The 26845-nt window shown below is 44.9% G+C and overlaps 1 protein-coding gene across 1 annotated transcript; it reads right to left on the reverse strand.

Annotated features, from left to right (window-relative positions):
• Positions 1 to 13063: 13063 nt before the first annotated feature.
• On the reverse strand, positions 13064 to 24791 carry PLEKHB2 (pleckstrin homology domain containing B2). The gene is made up of 8 exons (XM_069864998.1): positions 24767 to 24791; positions 24145 to 24192; positions 23421 to 23573; positions 22039 to 22141; positions 21159 to 21198; positions 18934 to 19023; positions 17720 to 17834; positions 13064 to 15632 (listed from the first exon to the last, which is right to left on the reverse strand). Exons 2-8 carry the CDS (start codon positions 24179 to 24181, stop codon positions 15496 to 15498), a joined length of 675 nt encoding a protein of 224 aa, XP_069721099.1. The 5' UTR covers positions 24182 to 24192; positions 24767 to 24791; the 3' UTR covers positions 13064 to 15495.
• Positions 24792 to 26845: the final 2054 nt, after the last annotated feature.

The raw sequence follows: 26845 nt of genomic DNA on the forward strand, positions 1-26845 counted from the left end.
GCCTCTAATAGTGTCAGAGCATGGTGTGGGGAAGCATTATATTCAACTTGCTAAGGTCTTGGAAGTATGAAGAAATAAATGGCTTCCAAAGGCTAGAGATGTGGTTCTGCTGAATTGGACTTAACCAGCAGCACTGACAGAGCACACAGGCCCATATGCCAGTTCTTGGGTTGCTATTCAAGCTGCTCTGTGAAATGGAGCATCTTTTTGCAGGTATTTTTTATTCCATTTGTGCTGGAAATGCTCAGAGTAACAGTCTCCTAGTATTAATAAGATATTTTTACTTTTAGTCCTGTCTAAAATGCAGAGAAAGCAAAGGAGGAGAGACAGACATTAACCAAAGATCATTCCCAGGCTACTGATGTAGCTCTTAGGGCTACAGTCCTTTTAGACAAACTGACTCCTATTTGCAGCTCTTGTGGGTTTTTTTTCTTCCTTTCCTCCTCTCAAAGATGCTTTTTCACTAGCTAGAAAGCATTCACTAACCCCTTTCCTCACACAGTTCAAAGGAGGAAAAAGGAGCAGGGAAATAAGTGTCCGTGTATGCTCAGAATGCACAATGTCTTGTAGAAGACATCATATGTCACTGGAATAGATGCTGAGAATGTGACCTCTGTGTTTGAGAGAGTGATTAAAGAGTGTGAGCCTTGGTTCAGCACAGCAGTTAGGAGTTTACTCAATTTAAGCAATTTCTAACAGCTTTGATGGCTTGCTTGCAGTCTGTGCTGTGTCAGGGCCTCACCATCACCTGGATAAGGTGTTTTGAAATATTAATTGATTTATTTTACAGACTTTTTTTTTCTTTTCACTTGGAAAGAGTTTGCAACAAAGTGTTTTATTACAACATCAAATGTTCTGGAAACAAGATTAATAAAGAGCTTTCAGGAATACGATTAGCAAGCAAGAAATTGCTAGTATTGATTTACTCTACGTATATGCAAAAAAATGCATTGTGACATGAGCTGCTTTTCCTCTCCTCATAGTTCTTGGCAGCAAGCAGAAACCAAGTTTCTACCAGATGGTAAGGGAGCAGTAACTCTGGGCATGTAACTAACAGAGCATGTAAGCTTCTGTTTTTCTCTCTCTTTGAACCATCTTCCTGCTTTGAGTAACCTTCAGAGAAAAGGTTTCAAAACCTCCATATCAAAGTCATACACCCAGTGGTCGTGAACTGCAGAAGGAGCAGGATTTGTCTTGTAGCAGGACTGTGGGGAGGGAGCGGGTGCTGTTACCCTCAGGTTGCTTTTTACGTTGTTGGAATGGAATAGGTCCTGGGAAAGTGGTACTGAGCTAACACAGGTCAAGCAGGGTGCAATTTTTCAAGTCCCTGCCCTCTAGCGATGCATGATCAGCCTTTACAACATCAGCTGCTTCTGTATCGCTTCAAACTCTGGGATGAGGGAGTAATCCAGCCCCTGCAGCATCGTTTGCAAGGAAGGGATGGGTTGAAGCTCTGGAGATTTGGTAGCTGCCCACCACTGCTTAAAATCTGAGAACTCTGTATAGACTGGGGGCTTTCATAACTGTGCTGAATAATCACTGGCCTAAAAATATTGCCAGAATGCATTACTTGTCCCTGGAAGCCATTAGTTTTCATTTGCTGCACAAAGTAAAATAGGCGCAGAGTTACAAACGGCTCACTCGGTGCCGGGGGCCGTAATTCTGTAGTGCTGGTAAACGCCACCATCGCTTCTAAGTGCCATGGTCACTCTTGCTACACAGGCAGCTCAGCCAGTTTCTTCAGCCTGGTTGCAGAGCTTAAGTCCTGTGGAAATGGATGTTTAGATCTGGCTTGGCAGGGGATTTAAAGGGATTTAACGTGAGGGTTCTTGTGACAGGCCTTGGAGGGGGGTACAAGGCAGCAGAGAGGCTTCCTGTGCCTTGCAGCTCACCTGTCTCTCCTCTTTGTTTAGTCTGTTCAAAGATCAAACCTGTAAACGGAAGGAAGAGCCTTAGGGTGTGTGGTGAGCGAATGAGCGCGTAACACAGCTAAGAAGCTTGTATCCACCACAGATCATCTCTCTTCAGCAGCCCAGTGCTGCCCTGGCATAACGTTCAGGTGTCACAGCTAGCGATTTGCCGTGATGCTCAGCATCACTTCTACCACTAGCCAAAAAAGCTCAGAGTACTTCATTTTAAATAGCACTGTAAAGCTGGAATGGAGGGATCATATCTCTGTTTTACAGGAACTCAGAAGAGCTAATATAACTGTCCTGGAAACTGTTTTATAAAGCAGAATCGTTAACCAGTTCATGTGCACTGGATGAATACAATCACTTAATGGGTGAGGTCTGTACCTAAATTCTGTCTCTTATGGAGAATTTAATCCCTATCAATGAGATTAGTCTCTAATGTGCTGAGGAGAGCTTGTGGAGCAAGAAGATGTGTCCTTTTTTGAGGAAGATGAAACCAGGATACGTTTAAATGAACTAGACAGATGTAGGTCCCTGGAACCTGGTGGGATGCGCCCATGAGTGCTAAGGAAGCCTGTGTTGTTGTGAGGCCCTCAGCCTTGGAAAGGTCACTGCAATTGGGGAAGATTCCTGAGGGCTGGAAGAAATCAAATGTCAGTCCTGTGTTTGAGAAAGGCAAGAAAGAGGTTCTAGGGCAGTACAGGTCGGTCAGCCTCAGCTCAATCCCTGGGAAGCTGAAGGAGTGAATAACAGTGGAAGCCATTTCCAAACACACTCACTCAGGGGAACATGTTTGGGAGAAGCCAGCGTGGATTTACAAAGGAGAAATCATACCTGCCCAACTGGATGGCTTGTACAGTGAGACGACTAGTGCGGTGGACAAGGGGAGCAATGGATGTGGTTTATTTTGATCTTAGTAAAGCTTTGAACTGTCTACCATAACATCCTCCCAGAGAAAGTGGGGGGGCATGGGCTTCAGAAATGGGCAATGAAGTGGACTGAAAACCATGCTCGGGGGTGCGATGAGTACGCAGACTCCGGCTGGAGCCCAGCTTCTAGTGGAGCATCCAAGGGGCTGGTGCTGGGGTCAGGGCTGTTTGACGCTTCTGTTAATGACACGGCTGGTGGGACAGAGTGCACCCTCAACAGGCTGGGTGGTGATGCCAAACTGGGAGGAGTGGTTGGTACACCAAAGGGCTGTGTTGTCATTCACAGGGATACTGATGGGCTGAAGCACTGGGGCAACAGGGACTTAATGATGTTAAGCAAAGGGAAATAGTAAGTCGTGGCCCTGAGAAGGAATAACCCCACCTACCAGTACACGCTGGGGCCCGACTGGCTGGGAAGATGCTCTACAGAAAAGCCCCTGGGGGTCTTGGTGGGCATCAGGTTGAGCAGGAGCCATGAGCGTAGCCTCTCTGGTGGGGCCCCATCTGGGATTAGTGTTGGGCTTCCCAGTACAGGACATGGACTTACAGGAGCAATTTCAGTAAAGAGACACAACAGTGATTAAAGGCTTGGAGCATTTCTCAGGTAAGAAGGAACGGAGAGTACTCATAGTGTTCAGCTTGTCAAAAAAAGGGTCAGGAAAGGTCTTATCAATGTGTTTAAACCCCTGATGGGATGAGTAAACAAGATTGAGCCAGGTGCTTTTCAGTTGTTCTCAGTGAAAGGACAAGAGGTGATGGACACAAACTGAAATTCAGAAAAATTAATCAAATTTAAGAAATCTTTTACTGTGAGGGTGGTCAAATCCTGGAACAGGTTGCCCAGAGAAGTTGTGGCATCTCTGTCCTCAGGGAGGTTCAAAACCTGCCTCACCACAGTCCTGAAGAGCCTGTTGTAGGTGACTTTGAGCAGGGCGTTGGACTAGACGATCTCCAGAGCTGCCTGCCAGCCTCAGCTCTTCTGTTTCCCTGGAAAGGCAGCGGTTCAGTGCAGGCAGGGTAGTTGGAGCACTATCTTTAACATTACAGTCTAACTCACTGCTCTGCTCTCATTCCAAAAGGCCTGACAGCAATCTTAACTTTGAAATCTGCATTTCCTGGCTTATGAGATGGAGTTTGACTTTCATTTCCTGAAACCATCAAAGCCCAACAGATACGCAAAGGGCAAGAGCTTGTTAGTTATACCACCGCATAAATATAACAGTCACTTTTCTTAGCATCGGGTACTTACTCTGTAATTGGTATCGCTTAATGTAAAGTGTTGTTCTTCATTTCCCCTCTCAGTTTTAATGGGTAATGTAATTGCAGCTTTGCAAACTGTGGCAGCAGCCACTTCCATACCAAGTGAAGTACTTCTTGGTCACAAAAACAGAACCAAGTTGTGGATGCAGATGACCTGTTTGATATCATGAAAAGCACAAACATTAAGAGACCCACATGAACTGAAATATATACATTCTTTTCTAGGTGAATTATAGTCTTCATTTCAGGTACAGAAGTTGATGCAGCCTTAGCCCAACTGCCTGAATTATCATATGAGATGGGTAGAAAATTCAACTATAAAGAGATACTCTGCAGATAGTGGGATGCAGAAATGTTACAAATTGTAATAAATAGTTTGAAAACTCACAACTGCTCTGTGTGTCAGGTGTTTGAGCTGCAGTTGCAGAGCTTGTGGGGAGTATCTGGTTGCACTGGACATGTTTAGTATTTGATAAGAATGGTTGGACTCGATGATCCGGTGAGTCTCTTCCAACCTGGTTATTCTATGATTCTATTCTATGTTCGCTTTTATAAGAACTGACTTGGATGTGAGCTCCACCAAGCTCTGGGGCTGCTCCTGTCTCTGCTTTTTTTGGGGTGGAAAGTGAGCCACATCATTTAAACACTGAGCTGATTAATACTGACCCTGCTAGAGCATTAAAACTGCTCCCTCTGCCCTGGCCCTGGTGGTGCCTAGCTGGCTGCAGGGCCCTTTGTGTTTCACGTATGTGCCCACCAAACCATTTACAGTGACAGGTCACTCACTGAATTCCTTTTAGATATAAATGAGACGCTCAAACAACTCATTCAGATATAAATGAGACGATCAAAAAACTGAACCTGCATTCAGATGGCGTGCACTCAATGCACTGAGGACGGCTGCTTAATTAGGAGAATATCATGGAAAGAAGGTGAGGCATAGGATGGAAATGAAGTTTCATTCAACCTTACTTCAGGAGCTGCTCAAACTCAAATGTTACTTTTTCGTTGTGCCTTGTGAGAACAAGGGGGGCTCCCACTGCGGAGATGAGCAGAACTGAAGATGCGGTGGAGGCACCAGACTTGACAGCAGGGGAGAGAACCGACGCCTGAGGATTTGCCACTTGGTGTTACACTTATCCCCTTAAGCTGTGAGGCAAAAACTGTGCTGGATAATGGGAAAGTAAGCTTAGCTGAGGGAGTGGGGATCGTCTGCAACACCTGCATGTCTGAATAACGCTTTCAGAAGAGCTGGTCAGAAGAATGAGAGTTTTCCCACAAGAAATACTCTTAAAACCTCACAGAATCATTTGGTTTGGGCTGGAAGGGACCTTAAAAATTATCTATTTCCAACCCTCCTGCCGGAGTAGAGGGGAAGAATGTTGGAACTTTGCTTTAAACTGGAACTTTGTCATCTTTGTCTGCTTTGTACTGGAGACGGGTGTTTCCAGTTTTAATGTGGGGGAAGAGGAAAGATTTTACTGTACTTCATTGTAAATGGTCCTCAGAACAATGCAAGGTCCTGCTTGGAAATTCAGGCAAAGTCCTCATGAGATCCGTCCTTCAAAACCTTTCCCGGAAAAGAACAGGGATTGGCTCTGATCTGAATAGTGACTCGGTCGGTTTTGGTAAACAAAGCGTGTTTTCATCTGCACTGAGGTCCCAACTGAAATGCATTTGCAACTGTTTATACCAGCAGTATTTAGGACCTCACCATCAGTTCAGTGCAAGGACAGGACACTTCCCTTCCCTGGAATGAATTCAGCAGGTCTCATTAACTCCGGTTTACTGTGATTTGATCGAAACCATGGCCTCATCTCCCTGTCCACAGTGTCTTACTGTCTTTAAGAGAAACAATCAAACACAGCTCAGAGTTTCTCATTTTCCCCACGTGCCACTAAAATATAGTGCAGTGTGCTGCAACATCTGTAGGTGATTCTGTGCGCAGAGGAGTATATCAATGCCTCTGCACAATGCTGAGTTGGGGTCACTTCTGAAGCATTTGGTACAACTTCTGCTAAAGGGAGAAGCAGACCATTTTGTTTACATCACAGGCACTTTCTTTATTTAAAATGGATCATTGAGAGCCTTCATTAGCCGTAAAACCAGGGTGCAAAGTGGCACATGGATTCGTTAATGTTCTGCTCATTTACACTGGTGTCAATTTTAGCCTGTTTCCTTGCACCATGTATAGGCAAGTCCAGCAGGTTTGGAGGGTCACCTAGTGCTCCCCATGCCCCCAGTATCTAGGACGTTCTTGGGAACTTTGTGTTTTTATGAAACACTTGGGCCTATCCAACTGCACAAGTGCTTGCAGATGCACAGTGTGCGCACCATTCAAGCCAGTACGGTTATTTCCATACCTAAAGCATCTGACAGAGCTGGAATAATGGGAATCATAGAATCATAGAATAACCAGGTTGGAAGAGACCCACCGGATCATCGAGTCCAACCATTCCCATCAATCACTAACCCATGTCCCTTAGCACCTCGTCCACCCGTGCCTTAAACCCCTCCAGGGAAGGTGACTCAACCCCCTCCCTGGGCAGCCTCTGCCAGTGCCCAATGACCCTTTCCATGAAGAATTTTTTCCTAATGTCCCCTGGCGGAGCTTGAGGCCATTCCCTCTCATCCTGTCCCCCATCACTTGGGAGAAGAGGCCAGCACCCTCCTCTCTACAACCTCCTTTCAGGTAGCTATAGAGAGCAATGGCTCTAGATTTCTTTTTTTGTTTTTATTTTTTTGTGGTGAGAACAAAAAGCCACTGAAAAAACACATTTATTTTGACAAATTGACATATTCCCATCCCAGAAATGATTTGTGCTTTGCATGGGTTGACTTGATGTGAGGTTTTCTATTGCAATTGCATAAGGAAAACACATCCTTGCCTGACTGTCCATAGGTGCGTAGCATTAACAGCAATTAGTTCCACTAATAGGTTATCTGAATGGCTGCCGGAGATATTGATCAGGAAAAAAAGTCTTTGGAATAGTGACATGAGAAACAATTGGTTTAAAGCAGTCAGAAATACAGCTATTGATCAACTCAAGGGGAATCTTCTGGCCTGTAAGTGTAAAATTTTGCTTTCTTAACTCAGCAGGATGCTGCTTTGTGAACTTCAGGAATAATCTTTAAAGGAGGTTTTGAAAGAATTAAAAAGAATCAGGGTTGACTGAATATCTTTCAAAGAAAATTATGGACAAGTACAGAAACCTAGGGTTATTTTACTGCTTATTTCTCAGCCATCCAAATCTGAGATTGAAAACATTATCTAGATGTAATCAGGAAGGTGTAAAAAGGGCCATTGTTCAGAATCTGCCTGGGAAGTCCAAATGCACCTCACGCTCCTGGGAATAGGAACTTTCTTGGGACTGGGAGATGGCTAAGTCGTATTTGCAGATGGAGGGAAGCAAAGATGCTAAGTGGTCTGTGGTGTTGAGAAGCTAATTTAGAAATCAGTTCTAGGATGCGTTCTAGAACAAGGCAAACAGTCCTGCGCTGCTGAGAGGGATTTTACCTGAATGCATTTTCTTCAGGCCTCCGATTGTCTTGTCTCAATTCATGTGTGCACAGGGGGATGGCACACGGCGTTATATTGAACCTCCACATCAGGAGAACTTTCAGGTAGTGAAATGGTTGACTTTAGTGTTTTTCAGAGTAGTTAAAGAAAAAAATCACAGAAATATTTGGGTTGGAAGGGACCATGAAGGTCATCCAGTCCAACCCCCCTGCTGTGAGCAGGGACAACTTCAACTCAGTCAGGTTGCTCAGAGCCCCATCCAACCTGACCCTGAATGTTTCCAGGGATGGGGCAGCCACCACTTCTCTGGGCAACCTGAGCCTCTGTTTCACCATCCTTAGTGTAAAATGTTTCTTTCTAATATCTAGTGTAAACCTCTCCTGTTTTAGTTTGAAACCATCATCCCTTGTCCTATTCCTCAGGCCAGTGCAGGCCTGGGAGCTGGTTTGGCCGGTGCAGCTGACTGGCAGAATAACGACACCCAACTCAGAGTTGAGTGCAGGTGTGTGGCGATGTGTCGAGTGCAAGGGGGATTTCTCCTCCTAGCTTGCACATCGGGTGTCAAAGCTGGCACGTCTTTCTTGTACTATATTCTACATCTGCATTGGGTTAGTGTAAATATTCATGACTTTTCTGAGAAGTAGGTTGGAACTCATCATAAGTTGTTCACTCCTTGTGCACGTGCTCTTCCTAGTGGTAGTGGTTGACGAGGGTCTTTGGGGATGAAGGCAAGTAGTCCCCCTCACATTGAACTTTTCAACGTTCCTTCCTGCACATGCCCTTAGACGCTTTGGGCCTCTCGTCAAGGTCTTAGCTGGTTCTTCTCCCTCTTATCGTAGTTCTTGTTCTCGCAGACTTTGCAAGTTGGAGTTCTCTTCCTCGGGATGTTTTGTTTATCCTCTTTATCTCAGGGTCAGTTGTCCTTTCTTTACATCAGTCCTTGTTATCTGGCTTAACCAGATACAGTCACATTCTTCCCATCCTTTCCTCCTACAGCCTCGTTAAAATTCCTTATGTGAGTCTAAGTATCCAGGCACAGGATTGTAATCCTGTACTTTAGTTCTAAAATCTCAAAAACTATACTGAACATTCAAACTTATAGGCTAGTGACAATGATCTCTTGTTTGGCACACTGGGTGCGAGGCTGGGCTGGGGCCGAGCTGCCATCTGGCGGCGGCGGCAGCAGGATTGTCCCTCCAGCCCGACTGACACGGTGGACACTTCCTCTTTCTCCCAGATTTTGCTTTGTGTTTCCCCTGTTTTTCAGCCTGGTCACCCTCACCAAGAGAGAATTGAAATGATAAGCCAGCAGTGTGCCCAGGTGGCCAACAAGGGCAATAGCATCAGAAACAGGGTGGCCAGCAGGACCAGGGAAGTCATCCCTCCCCTGTACTCAGCATCTCCAACTCTGGGGTCAGTTTTGGGCCCCTCACTACCAGGACATTGAGGGGCTGGAGCGAGTCCAGAGAAGGGAAGGGCACGGAGAACATGGGTTGTGGGAGCAGCTATTAAGCCTGGATAAGAGGAGGTGAGGGGAGACCTCATCGCTCTCTGCAGCTCCCTGAGAAGAGGTTGTGGTGAGGTGGGTGCTGGCCTCTTCTCCCAAGTAACAGGACAAGAGGAAACAGGCTCAAGTTGCTCCAGGGGAGGTTTAGATTGGATATCAGGAAAAATGTCTTTACTACAAGGATTCTCAAGCACTGGCAGAAGTTTCCCAGGGAGGTGGCTGAGTCCCCATCGCTGGAGGTGTTTTAACAGGTGGGCAGACGAAGTGCTCAGGGATCTCATTTAGTAGTGGGCAGGTGCAGTTGGATTCTATCTCAAAGGTCTTTTTCCAGTCAAACAGTTCAATGATTCCAGGGTGCTGTGCGGCACAGGGGGCACCCAGCGGGGGTGCTCGGCTTGGCCCATGCCCACGCCCAGCTTCCCAGAGCTCTGGGCACACACCAGGCATCAGCTGGGTTCATTCTTCCCAGCTTTACCTGCCATATCCAATGGCTTCTGCTTCACAACACACACAGAGCCAACTGTGGAACCTGAAGTGTGTGGAGAATTGGGCAGGATCAGTACTGTATCTATCAGATTCAGCAGATCCCAGTTTATTGAACGGGTATAAACTGGAGAGGGGCAGATTTAGACTAGACATTAGGAAGTATTTCTTCACCATGAGAGTGCTGGGACACTGGAACAGGTTACTCAGGGAAGCTGTGGCTGCCCCATCCCTGGAGGGGTTCAAGGCCAGGTTGGATGGGGCTTTGAGCAGCCTGATCCAGTGGGAGGTGTCCCTGGGGGTTGGAACTGGATGACCTTTAAGGTCCCTTCCAACCCAAACTGTTCTATGATTCTGATTCTACGATTCAGCCCAGTGTTGTCAGAAATGTTCACAAGCTGCACCTTAAATCATCATCAATGGATCTCAGGCTTTTAGTTACTAATGCAGATACATTTGGGGTTTTTATTTGCCCTGTGAGCCTGGAAGCCTTTTAGAGATGCCTCAAAAACTCCGAAACCCAATGAGAGAACCTGTGGTAAGCAGAAGACTCCCAAACCAGTGCATTTGTGTCTGTCCATTGTTACAAGCGCTCCTGTGCTTACAACACATGTGGGGAAAACTCCCAGCTCCACTAAAATGGAAGGAACGGCAAATGCTCCACACTCACTGCAGGGTGTTGTAGTGGAACTGCAAGAGGAGAGAGGGACAAATACAGGTGCTTTTAGGAATACAACTCAACTTAATTACTGTGGTGGCATTTAGTGCCCACAAACAGAACAGGGAGTGCTGCAGGAGAGAGGCAAAGCCTATTCTCTAAACTGTTGCCAGTTCAGGAGCATGGCAGTTCAGGAAGGTATGAAGCTGCTAAGCCTTCTGCAGCAAATTTTGTTCCCTAACTTGTTCTGGTGCAGAAATTTCAGCAAAGGTGGGCTCTCCGATGGGCAGGGTTAAGGGTAATGATCAGCTAGCCCAGTAAATCCAGTGTAAGGAACTGATGACTGGTAAAATAAGCACAGCCCACACAGCGTGCTGGGGAAGAAGAGGGATGTGTACTCTGCTATTAACTGACTCGTTGAAATAGCAGGTTTGGTTTCATTCCTCCCCAAGATCAGAGGATAAGAAACCCCCCCACCCCTCAACAGTAAAACAAAAGGTGCGCAAAGGAGGGATAATAGTTCACAAAATGTCTTGTGCTCCTTCTGACAAATAGTTTAATTCCCAGCAAACGTGCAAGACAACTTGCCTTTAGGTGGTGAGGTGAGTTGTGGTCATCTTTGTCTTATGGTTCCCAACTCCACTGAAGCAATTCAGAAAAAGGAAATGCCAGTACAGCCCAGAGGAACATCTGTGCTCCAAGCTGCTTACTGTAATACTAACCAGTACAAATCTGTTGATTTGATAACACAACGTCAAATGGTAAATCTGGATCAGCCTTGCATATATCCAAGATTAAGCATTTCTGAGTCAAAGCCTTCAACTCCATTAAAAAAGAAATAGGCCTTAATTCTAATCTTGGTGGAGTAGTGGTAGTGTGGAGTTACTTTGCTGATTTCACAGATGTTACATCATCTTTAGTAAAGGGTAATTGAGATGACTGAGGTACGTCATTCACCCTGAGCTCTAATTCAGCCGCAGCTGTCTTAGTTCTGATACCAAGTAAAGTCACCCTTGTAATTGTTTAGGAAAGGCTGGAGGTGCACAGGATTCATCACGGCACTGTTTCCTTGCAAGGAAAACCTGTAAGCTGACCATGTGTTTGAAAAACATACAGCTGTCTACAGACTAAATGAGAAATATTAAAAACAGGCTAGTAAACATGTCAAGACAAAACAATTACACTCAAATATGAATTTTATTGCTAAGAGTATTTTGCTATAAATTAATAATGAGAATGAGGACATATAGTAAAAGCAGCAGTTAAGATGGAGAGTACACAAAAATATGAAGTATCTGGGGGCAGGGTGTGGAATGTTTGCCGTTTGCTGCTCCGTGGCTTACACACACCCATCTTAATCATATCATGAGGAGGAAAAGCCACAAACACATTTGAGGAACATGGGTGTCAATTTTCTCCTTCACTCAACTTCCTTAGCTGATCCTTTTGAATCTCCACTGAAGAACAAACAAAATGAAGCCAGCGTTGTGTGACATTCAGGTAGCTCCATCTAGATGCAGCTCAGAATGTGCTTCAGCGCTAGAGAAGTCTTTCCTAAAGTCAGTGCGGTTGCTCTCTACATCAACACTTCCCATGCCCTCCTCTCTAATTCATAAGCCTTTACCTGCCCACTGGAAGAGGTTGGCTCCCTAGCCCACCGCGTTTAAGCAAAAGAAGCCAATAGTTCCATGTTTTCACATGGAACTAAGAATTTGGGAGGGGGACCTGGTTCACCTCCCTAAAGTGCTCACCACGAGGCTGAGCGTTTCCACCACGCTCTCTAGAAGCCTGGCTTTGTCTGTAACCAAAAAAACAGAAGTAACAAGTCACAGATGAATATACAGGCTTGTCACCTCTGCAAGCACTGCCACCGAATTCTGAACAGGCTGTAACTGCCATGTAACTAATTGTCACCAAATAGCATACACTGCAAAAAAACAGTGGCCCCGCAGTGTCCGTGGACCAACCAGAGCTTTAGGGAGGTCCAATGCCAGGCCCCAGGCAGAAAGGCATGTGTTTGGGTGCTGTGCAGATGTTGACTGGAATCACAGCATCATAAATAGCACCGTGCAGGAACAAACTCCTGTCCAGGACTATCATTTCAATCTATCCATCTTGACGCACCCACTATCAGTCTCTTCAAGTAGTATCTAGAGATGCTTTTTCCCAGCGTACTGCCTCTTCCCTTCAGGAAGGTATCGCCTCTGTGCAGACATTTCCACCTGCCTGCAGACACTGGCACAGCATCTCTCCAAGCCCTAAAATCCACTCTGGCCCTGCTCCTTCAGCTCACACCAGCATCTACACAGACTGTAGATCCGTGAAATACTGATCTGGGCAGAGAAATGCTACCATGTCATGACTACGGCCCTAGCAGGACTTTATTACAGGTACGACCAAGCCTCTGCTGTTCCTGAGCAACAAGAGGTATGGCCACAGCTGCAGGAAGCAAGCTAGGAGCTTTAACAACCACTGAATTCAAGTGGTCATCCCCACGCTGCTGCTTTGTGCACCAAGACACTCCCACTTCTATTTCTGCAGTGTGATCCAAAAGGCTACAAGCACCTGCAGTAAGATAACTACCGTCTTGATTTTATGTTCTCCCACAGTTTTGTACATGTGCTTTCTAACTTCTAACTGCTTGTGCTACCAGCATAGAAAAGTAGCTCATGATTTTTTTTGTGAAAGCAGCCTGTTGTTTCCAAGATGGAACTAAGCTTCAATTTGTAAAATTGTTTTTGTTCCCCCTTGAGAATGGAAAAGGTTATTTTTTTAATGGAGACTTACTTCAAATTTAACTTTCAAAAAGGTCATTTCTTGCTTTTAATTCAACTCAGTAACGTTTCCAATTGACAGTCTTTATCTTACATTACTTCACTTCAAGAAAGGGACCTAGATACAGTTATCGCCTGAAAGCGCAATGAACATGCTCCCCACCTGTGACCAACAGCCCTTGAACAACAAAAAAAAAACCAAAACAAAACCAACACACAATAAAACAGTGATCTAAAAATAAATTATTAGCTCATTCACTTTGTGCTGTTGTTTCACAATCATTATGAAATCAAAAATAAATTACAATGCTGTTCAATTATTTTATTCTCCCCCACCCCTTACAAGGTAAATATCACACAGGGACAAGCAGAGCTGGAGGCATTCTGCAGAACTAGTTATATTGCAAAGCACAAACTAAACAGGAGTGTAGACCTATAATCAGCTTCAAGGTGATCTCAAGGTTCAAAAAGGGTAGAAATGTTCGTTGACTTAAGTTCCAGACAATCACCATCTCCTTCTGAGCTCAAGGGCCTCTAAGAGAATTTCAGGGGCATGCTCCAATTCCTTTTGATTTGGACTAGCAACAACTTTTGCTTTAGTCCTCTTCTAAACCTCCAACAAGTCCTTTCCGTACATGCCACCTGCAGAACATATGCAGCTTGTATTAACCAGCCAAAGGACATGCATGCACATACATATAAGGCTCTGAGCCAAAGTTTCTTGAAAGAATTTACATTCCCTGCATTAGGCTGACCCCTGGCAATGCTGCCAAGATTACAACCATCTGTTTCCTTCCAGCGAGTTTGCTGAGTTGGTCCTAAGAGTCATGAAAACTTAGTGCTTCCCATGGCTGCTACCCAGACTCTCGTCCAAGACCTCTATTGCTTAAATATATAGGATAGAGCCAAGGCAATTTTAGGATGAAATGGAAAAGGTCAGGGCTTGATCTAAATTTATATGTGTGCAAATTCTCATTTATTTTCATCTTTCCTGACATACCTGAAACCCCATGAACCTTAAGGAAATTAACCTAAAGACTTACGAAAGACTTAACGTATTTAAACAGTAGCAATACAGGAAGCTGAAAGTGGAAGTATAAAAATAAGTCCTCTTTCTATAAAGAGCTCAACTTAGGCACCCTGCCTCTTTTACCTGAATAAGAAAGCATGTGTGTTTCTTCAGAGCTTGCTTTCCCCTGCCAAGCACAGCTCAGCATGGATTATAACACAGGGTAAGGGAACAGGCCATGTCTTAAACCAGCAGCTGTGCTCTGGGTTACAGCTGGTGGCAGAGCAGCCTGCAGCTGCATGGGGGACCAGACAGACAAGCAAAGCCAGCCACGCTCCTTGGAGTGTTTTCCTTAGTCTCGGAAGGAAAGAAAGACCTGCTGAATGTGAGGGATCCAGGCTCTGCCGTGCTCACAACAAGATGCAAATAAAAAACCTGGTTCAGGAAGCCTTGGAGGCTGTGAGGCACACCCTCTAATATCAAAGTACCTGCATGCAAGGTCTACTAGTGCTGTTTGGCTCTTCCCTCTGGACTGTTCCTGCCTGCAGAGGGGTTCTGGTAGGCCCAGCCAGACAAGGGTTGTTCAGGTTAGTTCTACAGACTCTGCAGAACGACAGTTGTACTGAGCAGTGACACCAGGCCTTTTCCTCAGCCATGCAGCCAGTACAGTGTCTGAGGCGCCTGTTCCACAGAGAAGGAAGACCACTTGCAAAGCCACAGATCCACTGCTTCCACCTGATCAGAGAAGAGTGATTCAGGATAAAGAGGGAGGTGGACAACAAACATTGCCACTGGTCGTTCATATTTCTGGGAGAATAACAGAAATGAGGAGTGCTGTCCCTTCATAGTGGTTTCCTTATAGGTTCTTAAAGACCACTTCACCTGGATGGTGTGAGAGAGAGGTATAGAACCACATCTAACAGAACATACTACCATCTGCAGGCAAGTTTGAAAACAAAGAAATCCTCAAGCATGGCAGGCCACCTAAAGCCAAGGAGTTTCTGCTGAGCTATACTCCTTGCAGGGAATGTTTAGACACCAGTAGCACATATATACTAACTCAGGGCTCCTGCAGACCCCCTATATGGACCAGATTTGGACCCCCTAAAAATAAATTTTGTCTACAGTGTTTACAATAAGTCTGTTCATAAAGCTAGTGACCGCTCACATCTTACACTGGTGTTCAGACTGATCCTAATCAATACAAACCCTTATAACTCCTAACGCCAGAACATAATCCACGAGCAGTGCATGCCATCTCCAACCACTTAACTAAATGGTGCCTTTAAACTCTCCTTAGGACAGTTAAGAATCAGTTACTAAGATGTCACTACTGAAAAATAACTATTGCATTTCTTAAAGTTTAACAGTAAACAACATTGCCAATATATTATTGCACACAATAAAGGATTTTGGAACTACAAAGATAAGGAACAGGTAATCTAAAAGACCCAGAATAACGATCCCAGAGCCATTCCAGTTGCTGCTCCAGCAAGCATGCCCAGTGCAAGATCTCCATCACTGTCACGGTAACGCTCTCGAATGATGACGTGGTTTGCAGGGGGTTGGCCGTAAGGTCCTAGGTAATAAGAGATTGTTAGGAGGAGGGGAAAGAAACGTAAATCTTTATACCATGCACTGCGATTTCAAAACACGCCATTCTTTCACCCTCTTCCTTCCACTGAACGCTAAAATGATGTCACCTACAAGGCAGAATACAGCTCTGCTTTGGATTCTGCCTCCACGTTTATCAAATAAATCCAGAGGCTTAGCAACACTTATAGCCTCGGAATAGTGTAATACCTGGGAGGAAAGCTCATCACAAATGTAAACCTGAACATTGTCCTGCATTTGTATTAGCAAAAACCCTATGAATTACTTGTATTATTATATCAAACAATGGATTTAATGCAAGAAAATGATCTAAAAATTGATTCAGCCTTGAAGTTAAAGCAAATACTGTAGTTCCATCCAAAAAGAAATCTCTGGCAGCTCTTAAGCCAGTGGTTTGTCAGAAACTGTGGGTCAGTTATTTACTCCACAGTTACTGCCTACTACCAGTAATTCCCAGTTACTGCCAGTTCAGTTCAGCCTTCACATCGCAGACTGATCTGTCGTGTGGTGACAGCTGCTCTGTTTCTTTCCAGATGAAGATTGGCCCATTAATAAGGAATTAACCTAAGACTCAAGAAACCACTGACTGACCCTTGCTTTGCACCAGACTGGTATGAGCGTCACCTATCAAGTTTTACAACTTGGCTTCTACCTGCAAAGCAGATGTAGCAGTATCGCTTTCCTTTCCAGACATTTCAGGAAGATTAAACATTCCTGAAGATACTGCAATTTATTTTTATTGTAACAGATACTGAAGCAATCCATCTGCTATAACTGGAAAAGGCTCTCACTGACTCCCAACGAGGCACAAATGGGAACTCCATAACAATGGGAACTCAGACAACGAGTGATAAATGTGAACATACAGGGGTTAGGTTAATTGCTGGAGGTGAATTTGACCCCTAGATTTAGCTGTAGTAACCCTGGTGAAGGAAAACATTGAGGCTTGGTTACTTATGCCCAACCTATAAGCAGTAACTTAACAGACTGGACTTATGAACTGTTTAAGAGAGGTACTGTTGCATTTTTAGCAGACAGGTTTCTGAGGCTTGACTCCCAAGACCTGCTGCTAGGTTTTAAAAATGGTTCTTGGGCCTTTCAAGGAGCTGCTGAGAACCAACAGAACCCACCTTCCTCTGTGTTTGTATATGTATGGTCTGTGTCTTAAGACCTCACTACCTTAGATAAGGAAAACTTTGGGCTGATGCACATCCTTCGTAACAAAAAATGGAAAAGGCAAGTGAAATAACCTGGAAAATGTCAAATGGAAAGAAAAATCTCCCTCAAAACTGAAAAAGTTCTGAAGAGAGATTCTTGTTTGCAGAGTCAGATCATGAACAACTACTAAGTTGAGTCTTCTCAATTATATTACCTTTACTACCCTAAGGCCCCAGTTCTATAGGACAGGGGCTCTCCATGCAAAGCTGATCCTAAATTAAGGTAACTAAGCTCAAAAGCACACCCTGCAATTCCAGTCTCTTTCTTCTTTTATTGGCACTGAAAGCTGTACAAACCTAGACAGAGCAACAGAAGACTTCACGAGGCTTGCCTTCCAGTATGTGGGGAAGGAACCAGTTATCACCATGCTTTGGGAGTGGATTTATCTTTGAAACTTGCATTTAATTCTCAGGTCACAACTAAATATCAGTGTTGAAATAATTAAGCTACATATAGGAGAAACAGATGAATCAAAAGCTCCATCAATGCCCATTATGGAGTACTGAATCATTCTTGTGCTGGCTCTTCTATCTTTCCTTTTGCTGCCTACTGTAGTTAGAGTTCTGTGTGCTTTAAAAAGAGTTTATGAAGTAATTTAAATATGCTGGGATCACATTAGGAAGGTTATATCACTTAACACAAATTTCACTGCACTTGCTTTGTTGTGAAAGGTTAAAGGGACTTGGGTTCCACTTACAACTCAGGTTTCTTTCTATCACTCTGTTGTGTAAGAGTGGTACGTGATCAAAGATGGTGAGTACTAGAATTAAAGTCAGGAAGACTGACTCAAAAAGGTTCTATAGGAAGGTGAAGGATATGGTTGATGCCAATTACCTTGGTATGGATACTGGTAGGGAACAGCATAAGCTTGTCCATTGGAGGCATAGAAGACTTGGGGACCAGCAGCAGGATAAGCACCGTTGTATTGATCGTAGCCATAGCCATAAACCTGGTGGAATTAAAAATGTCTAGTACATAAGTATTCTTAGCTATGTATCCAATCATGCACTTTGTTCAGTTCTCCCTCGTTTCTAATGCAGTTAAAGTTTCACTAAAATACCCAGTCTGTAGTGATACTGTCTATCTGCTCACTGGAAAGGATTTAGACAGTACTCCTAAGCAGTATTTGCTCTCCACCCTTCTTGGATGGTGAATACCTTGGAAGTAGGGCCTGGATCACCCAGCAGAGCCACAGCAGCCTTATCGGCTTCTCCTCCCTGCCCCCCTGCCAACAACAGTTCTCTGGAGGGCTCAGGAGTGCCAGGTAGGCAGCAGCTGATCCCAAGAAACTCCAACCAACCTTCCTCTATTACACTGCAAGTAAATGTCAGATTCAGGACAAATACACTGTAGCCGTATGTTTTGGAAGCATTTTTTTTCTCCAGAGGAGAAGGCCCACAGTTAGTCCTGATAATATCTTGTTCTTAGCAGAATATTTTTAACAGTGAGGAGCTGAAGCAGAGCACCTACAGTGCAGTAAGAAATACTACCCTGAACTGTATCTTTGTGTATCCCTGCAGATGAGTCAGAACATCCAGAATTCCCCAGTGCTGCTGCTCCTCCACTGCCAAAGAACTGGGCATCCAGGAGCTAGAGTTGCTATGACGTCTTGGGTACAACAAAACCCTTACATGTTGAAAGTGACGGCTCCAGTCATTAAATCCCATTTTTAAAACTCCCCATTTTATATCTTTCCAGTGTGTACACAGAATGAAAGTGTAGTTGCACCTCCTTATGTTAAAATTGAATCAACATTCACCAAATAACTTTTGCCTTGTCTTTAAGAAGGTTTATTCTCCAAGTCCACTGAGCAGCCACCCCTTTACATACCTTCCAACAAAATCTGCTGCATCCCTTTCAAAGGAAACTCATCTCAAATAGGAGTGACAATAGATTGTTAGTGCCTTACTCTCACTCTACTTTCGTACAAACGTTAAAGGTGGACCTAGCTGTGAAACACAGTGTTTCGGGAGCACAGTTTGCATGCCTGAAGGCTGGCTGCTTCTGCCACCTCACTGATTTTAATGCCTCCTGACTGCAACTCTTACCTCAGGTGACGGTGTGGCATAAGCTGTATAGGGAGGAGGGGCTGAGGAAATTGCTGTCTCGTCATACATCACGTCAGATCCCACATAGCCCTAAATACCATGGAAAGGTAGCAGTTATCACATTTTCTTACAGACAAACTCCAGAGTAGTGCAAGGATTAAAATTTAATAACCCCAAAGAAAGAGCAACCTTTAGTCTCTTGTACAGGGATTGCAGAAAGAATCTGAGGGCATACTACAGCCATATCCCAGGTTAAACTTGCAGTGGAAATTATAAGGATTGATTGAAACACACCTTTCAAAGCATTATATGAAAAGACAGGTAATTCCAGCACCTGAGAAGTTGTCCAGCCGATGCTAAAGTCTCAGCAATAAATGTACACTGTTCTGCTACAGGGAACTCTGTACAAGCCTGAGATACAAGCCTGCAAGCTTCTGGAATCCTCAACATAAGAAGGATATGGAACTGTTGTAACGGGCCCAATGGAGGCCACAATGATGATCCAAGGGCTGGAGCATCTCCCATATGTGGACAAGCTGAGAGAGTTGGCCTTTTTCAGCCTGGAGAAGAGAATGCTCTGAGAAGACCTTAGAGCAGCTTCCCAGTACCTGAAGGGGCTACAGGAAAGCTATGGAAAGACTTTTTACAAGGGCATAGAGTGATAGGACAAGGGGGAATGGCTTTAAATTGAAGGGGGAAGATTTAAATCAGATCATAGGAAGAAATTCTTCAAGAGATGGTGAGGCACTGGCAGAGGTTGCCCAGAGCAGTCGTGGCTGCCCCATCCCTGGAGGTGTTCACGGCCAGGTTGGATGAGGCTTTGAGCCCCCTGATCCAGTGGGAGCTGTCCCTGCCCATGGCAGGGGGTTGGAACTGGATGAACTTTAATGTCCCTTCCCACACAAACCATTCTATGATTCTATTCCAGTAACATTATGAAGCACTGTGGGATGCTCGGTATTTCTGAAAGCTGCGTCAGACACCTAGAGATGGACTCGAACCCAGTTACCCACTTAGTTCAAGTCCTGGTGGGAGACCTTTAATAGCTTCAGAAAGCACTGACTTATGATACTAGTTATGCAGAGAGCTACCTGCCCTGCTTTCAGTAGCAGGAGTCTGTCTTGGCTGACAAAGGTGATGCACTCACAAGGTCTGAATGCCATCCAGCTGGCTGGCAGCTGAGTGTCGGAGACATGAAAAGCAGCAGCTCCTCACCCCTGAAACCAAGGGTCACCGTCTCACACAAACGCAAGATAAAAGCTCCTAAAACTGAGCAGACCGACCACGAGTGTTGTGTCCTCTGTGCGAGGACAATTCTTTCACTTCTCGTTTAACACCATGAAGCAGCACAGCAGCTGGAGGCAATTGTGCTCAGGGTGGTTTTGTTATGACAAGTGTTTGCTCTGGGTATCTACAGATCTAAGTTATACGATATGACAGATGCCTCAGTACAGTGATAATGCTAATGTGACCTGTCAAAAACCAAGACAAGTTTCTACAAAACCCAGCATTTCCCCATGAAACAGAATCAACCCGGGTTGGTTCAGTCTAGCCATCTAAGGAAAGCTAGTGCTGAAGAGTACTCTGGAAGGCAGCCTGGAGGAAAAACAACTATACCCACAAGTGGATGGATATGGTTCTGCAAAGATACAGTTCCCTAGAGAACTCCGAGACTCACAGAGAGGCTTTTATTATTCCTGACCTCCTCATTCCCCACAGCTAGCATGCCAATGCAGAGGTAATATACTCCTCCTTGGCATGCCTGCAGCATCCCACAATGTAATGGATCTACAATAACAAACACCTCCTTTGCACTAAGCTTCCTTTAGTGCTCTACCTGGTAGGCAACAAATAGTGAGTGCAGAAAAAGTGTGTTCTTACTGATCACTTTTTTTTTTTTTTTTACTTTTTGCCCACAGCCTCGCTGCCCACTTCCCTTACAGACCAGCTTCCCAAACGTTCACTTCCACCCAGAGAGATCGTTCCCTGTAATCATTCACTTCCACTCAGCATGTATTTGCCTGGACTCAGCTGCAAGGATGACATGTGCTTGTGATCCGGAGGATCATTCCTCTCCCCACCCGCAAGCCTTACAATCACAGTCATGACCCTGTTTTTCTCTGGCAGAGAAGAACGGAAAATTATTTCAGAAGTAATCTGCTGGACCCCACAGAACACTGATGTGCTGCTTCTCTACCAGAGCAAAGTCTAAGTCGTACACTTACTGTGTTTGTTCTGGCATCCTGGAGAGCAAGCTTCCATGCCCTGACAAAAAGAAACAACCATTGTTTAGGACTATGAAGAAAACAAGGTTAACCACAGCTACTGCAGGGACAGAGTTTAAGATACTGCATATGCTGAAGCTTAACGATACACTTAAATGAATGCACAAAGACATTACACCAAGACTGAGAAATATTTACTTTCTTTCCAGAGCAGAAAAGAAGTGAGAAGGAACATGAGAAGGAACAGATGCTGTCTTGAAGGTCCTCGCTGCAAGCACAACAGCCCTGCTGAGGATAAACAGGGACAGATGCACCCAGGAAGTTGTATCTCCCTGCTAAACACTTGCATCTACGCTGACTAAAGAGTGTGGGGCTCGACCCTATTACGGTTTGAAGAGAAAGTGTATCTTCACACAGACACTGCCACGCACCACACGTACTTGGCAAACACAGATGATAGCAGCTATCTAACTACAGAGCCAAGCTCAGCTGAGAGCTCACAATGAAGGAGTATTATTCCTTTCACTACCGATTGGAATGTCCTTGGGCTATGCAGGGTCACATGCTACCTGAAGAATGGGAGTGGAAAAAAAAATTCTGCTCAGGAAGTCTTGCATTAACCATATTAATAAGAAGCTTTTACTCCTTCTCACCGTTCTGTGTTCTCAGTCACTTAACTTGCAGTTAGTTTGCATGAACTAGACTACTTCTTATATGAGAGCTAAGCTTTTTGTCACTGAAAGCTTGCTTTTACTTGCTTGAAAACATGCTTGAAATGTCCCTCTGGAAGTCCAAAGGAAGGAAAATAATTAGGGAGAGAAAGAAAAAGAAAGATAGAAGAGGAAGAGGCAGCAAAACCTATGTTCCCTGGCAGACTTACAGGCAGTCATCTGCACTCTCTGCACAGAGGTTGACTGTTTTCCCATCACGGCAAACAATCTGCAGTAAACAGTCTCTCTGCTTCCCCTCTGGAGGCTGGAAATCTGAGTCAGAAAAAAAAAAAAAAAGAGACAAGTTATGAAGTATCTATAACTAGAATTTCGATATACAGAATTGGAGAAAGCTTATATGAAAGTCTAGACAAAATAAACTAGGGCCAGTCGCAGGTCCTTCCATGGCACAGAAGGCAATAACCTCTAAATAACTCTTTAGAGTGCCCTGAAATTAAGTAGCTCTGAACTTCATTCCTATGAAATGCAAGTATCTTACAGCAGAACCAATCCATACTCAGCAGTAAGTACTCTCCATGTCCTTCACTTGTGTCAGCATCAAGCAGTGCAGTAACAAAGGCTAGAAGTGAACTTAGAAACATCTCAAAAAAATCTGCTAAGGTTTCCCATGTCTAGTCCTGCGTCTCGCTCCATCCAGCACTGTAATTACACCAGTAACACTCTACAGTCAGACACACGACCCTACTGTGAACACCCCGTTCTTGCATACACGCCTGCCACCTGCATACATGGTCCTCACTGAGCTGTAAAACCTCATCTATCACATGGTGACACCATGCCCTGCGTATCACAGGATCATAGAATGGTTTGGGTTGGAGAGGGCCTTAAAGATCATCCAGTTCCAACCCCCACTGGGTCAGGCTGCTCTTCGAACCTGGCCTTGAACACCTCCAGGGATGGGACATCCACGATTTCTCTGGGCAACCTGGGCCAGGGCCTCATGACCCTCACAGGAATATTTCCTCCCAATATCTCCTCGCAATTTCCCCTCTTTAAGCTGTCCCCTCTTTAAGCAATTTCCCCTCTCATCCTGTCCCTGCACTCCCTAATAAAGAGCCCTTCCCCAGCTTTCCTGTAGCCCCTTTTAAGTACTGGAATGCTGCTGTAGGGTCTGCCCGGAGCCTTCTCTTGTCTAGGATGAACAAGCCCAACTGTGTCAGCTTGTACTCTCATGGGAGGTGCTCCAGCCCTTGGATCATCTTTCTGGCCCCTTTGGGACTTGCTCCAACAGATCCGTGTCCTTCCTGGGCTGAGGACTCCAGAACTGAAGAGGAATACCTATATGGGAATTCAGTAGTTTGTTCTTGAATATCTATAAGGGAATTCAGTAGTTTGTTCTTGAATATCTATAAGGGAATTCAGTAGTTTGTTCTTGAAGGGGTGGGTGGGGAAGGGTTTTTTTTAACAGCAATGAAGTTGCACCCTTCCAGACATATTTACTTCTGCAGTAGTGTTGTAAATGGTATGCTGGGCAAGCACCAAAGTTGAAAACAATCTCTGAATACACAAATCCTGAAGTTTTCATTATTACCTCGACATTCATTCCCCACTCTGAGGTTGATGCAATGGATTCGCATGTGGATTTTATCTTCTATATTGTGGCGATTTTGATCATCATAGAATATTAAGCGACCATCAGACCACAGGTCAAACCAGTTCTTCTTCCAACGCCGTAAAATCGTACCTTAAAAATCAGACAGTCAATTTTGAGGGCGCACATTGGGAAGTATTTGTGTCCTAGAGCTAATATAAAATAAACCAAGAAATTCTTCACAGTTGCCTCAGACATTCTGAGGTGCTGAGCAAAATCCTGTACTGCAACATCCACACCTCAGAATTGGGTTTCATATTTTAACTGGTAGTCAAAGTCACAACTGGGTTTATTTTTGGTGCATAACCTGGGACTTTAGTTCTAACTTGCTGCAAGAGCAGAGGGCATGACTAATAGAAGACATTAAGGTAAGGTGTCAGGTGAAGTTTCTGAGTTTCCACTCATGCAGCACTAATTACAGAGCTGAATGCCAGTCAGACACCTCAGCTATGGTATTCCCACTGCTATGCCCAAAGGGTCGCATGGAAATGCTGTCATGACAGGTCATTCTGTGAAGTGTCCTAAAGGTAAAACAACAGAAACCAACCCACAGAGCTACAGACTTGTTTTAAGAAAGACCTGGGCATTACAAAGTTGCTCTGATGTTTTTTTGAAGAAGTTGGACACAGCAGGGAGAAAAGAATGTAAAATGCCCCTGACTTACTTTGCCGGAGCAGCCATCCGCTCTTCACAAATGCCATTGTTGCTTAATCTAGTGGACAGAAGAGGAAGGTGAGGGGGAGAAAAGCAGTCTTAGTATTTCACAGTAATACATTAGAAAGAGGCATCACAAGGTGTATTACCATATATCATAGAATAGTTTGGGTTGGAAGGGACCTTAAAAATCATCTAGTTCCAACCTCCCTGTGATGGGTAGGGTCACCTCCCACTGGATCAGGTGCCCAAGCCCCATCCAGCCTGGTCTTGAACCCCTCCAGGGATGGGGTAGCCACAGCTTCCCTGGGCAACCTGGGCCAGGGCCTCATGACTCTCATGGTGAAGAAATTCCTCCTTATGTCTAGTCTAAATCTGCCCCTCTCAAGTTTATACCCATTGCCTCTACTCCTATCACTACAAGCCTTTGTAAAAAGTCCCTCCCCAGGTTTCCTGTAGCTCCTTCAGGTACTTCATATCACAGCTGCGTGTACCCAGCTAGTATTGCAGAAAGACAAGGGAGACTGCAGCTGAAGATCTCAGCAAGGCACAACTAGTATCCTAGGACTTCACAAAAGGAACAAGTGTGAAATTGTAGCAATACAATGTGGCTGGAAAGCACACAAGCTTACAGCTACCACTCCTGCAACGCAAAGAAGAGACAGCCTGGAGTGGCTGCTTCGTGACTCATCACCAGTTCCGACAAGTCACCAGTTCTGACAAAGTTGTTCTCATAACACGCTCCTGCACCCTGCATTTTGCAGTCTCAAGTTACTAAGCGCCCTCACCTCTCCCCTCCCTCCCTTTTTCTGTACTTCCTCTTCTGTTTTTTCCTCATTCACTGGCTCAAAGTCCAGCCAAAACAAAAGCTGAAACAGTTTAATCTGAAATACGAAGGAGAAAGCTGGTTTTATGACTCCTATTCCTTCTAAATCGTCACTGGCTCCCTCCAAGATGAACTGAAATACAGAAAAGTTAAGCCCATAAAGTGAGATTCTTATTTCTCCTCAACTTTCAAATTAAGCCTGAAATGGCATGGGATGGATCCTGCATTAAATAAAAGTTACGACACATGACATTAAGTGCTTGGCCACTGCTGTCTGGTTTAAGACCATGCTAAAGACTTGTAGGTGTGTCCTCTTCACAGCACTAGGCAAATTCTGTAACACACAGTTAAGACTATATATAAAAATACCAGAGCCAGCAGGATTTCATACAGAAGGAATGCCACATCCAGCACAGGCTCAGGTGTGATGGTGAGAACCACCTACAGGTAAAGTTTAAACGCCAAGATAAACCTCTTGCTCTTGGCTTATGTACCAGCTCACTGGAAAATCAAACATTTAGCTGCCAGGCCATTGAAAAAGAGTGTCAAACTCCTGTCCTGCTTTAATCCTGGTCATCAGGTCCTGCTCTGAGGTCTGAGCTTGCTCTTGGTACCTGCCTGCAGAGCTTCAGAAACGGAGGGCAATTTATTCTCCTGATGTAGCAAAGTGGTCCAAATGAGCTGAGGTTCGTTCTCCCACCACCCCAGCAAATGTTCCTCTCCCCCCGGATTCTCCTTGACTAGAAAACAGTCATCTTGCTCTTCCTTTTCACAGGAATGGGTCTCTCCAACACTGCACCCATGTCTTCTGGTTTGCCCACTAAGGAGAAATCACTATGTATTTCCAGAGCCCTTTTAATCATCTAAGAGCCAGTAAAGAACTTGCCTGGACTTTAGTTCTGCTACAAGTGCTAGACTAGGCCAATGAAAATTTATTCCTGCTTTTAAATCTCCTCTGTTACACAACAGCATAATTAGATTTAACTTGGATGCATACAGGGGAAGAAAAGAAGAAGAAGACATTTCTCTTGATGAAATATGTTTTGCCTGTGGTTATGGAATGGCTCACAGTCCAAGTCTCGCATTACAGGATGTCTCAGCTATCTAGGGCTACGACACCAGAAGAGGCCTCAGCAGCAGTGCAGCACCTTGTGTCTCATCTCAGACACAAGAACCACATTTCCCCAACACAGAATTTAAGTGTCCACAGCTTCAGCTCTGGATAGAGAGCAAGGAATCACACAGAACAATCTGCCAGCACTGAAGTAGGAGCTGCAAAAAACAATCAGGTATTCTTCTCTGGTCACAGGCACTCACTTGGAGTCCCCTACAGTATTCACGATCCACCCACGTGATGTTTCAAACAGTATTTGCAGAGCTAGAAGACAGCCTGGCAAGATCAGCTGCATATTACTTGCTTGTTAAACTTGCTCAGTGCGGAAAATGAGATTTAAACAAAGATAAATCAGTTCATGGCCAATCTCAACAGAAGTTCCTTAGTGACTAAAATCTAAAAGTAGCAGCACCCTACGCTGAGCAAAGGAGAGCAGCAGAGGGGTGGGGCTGTTCTTCCCACTCCCTGCAACAGCAGGTTTCCTTTCTGCACAGACTATAAAGTGGAACATCCTATCCCACTTCTTGTTCTCAAACCTGGCAAGTAGAACAAACTGCGTCCCCTGCAGAGGGAAGGGGCTTAGGCACACAGACCCAGCCCCGCAGCCGAGTTCTAGCACTGACGCCTCCTCACTGTTGTCTGACCAAGGCTTCAGCGGGCCAAGGAGCAGTGCTCAATCCGGCCCTGGGAAGCTGTGGCTGCCCCAGCCCTGGAGGGGTTCAAGGCCAGGCTGGATGGGGCTTGGAGCTCCTGATCCAGTGGGAGGTGTCC

The sequence above is a fragment of the Phaenicophaeus curvirostris genome, chromosome 10, assembly GCF_032191515.1.
Source record: "Phaenicophaeus curvirostris isolate KB17595 chromosome 10, BPBGC_Pcur_1.0, whole genome shotgun sequence".
In the NCBI taxonomy this organism is placed as follows: Eukaryota; Metazoa; Chordata; class Aves; order Cuculiformes; family Cuculidae; genus Phaenicophaeus; species Phaenicophaeus curvirostris.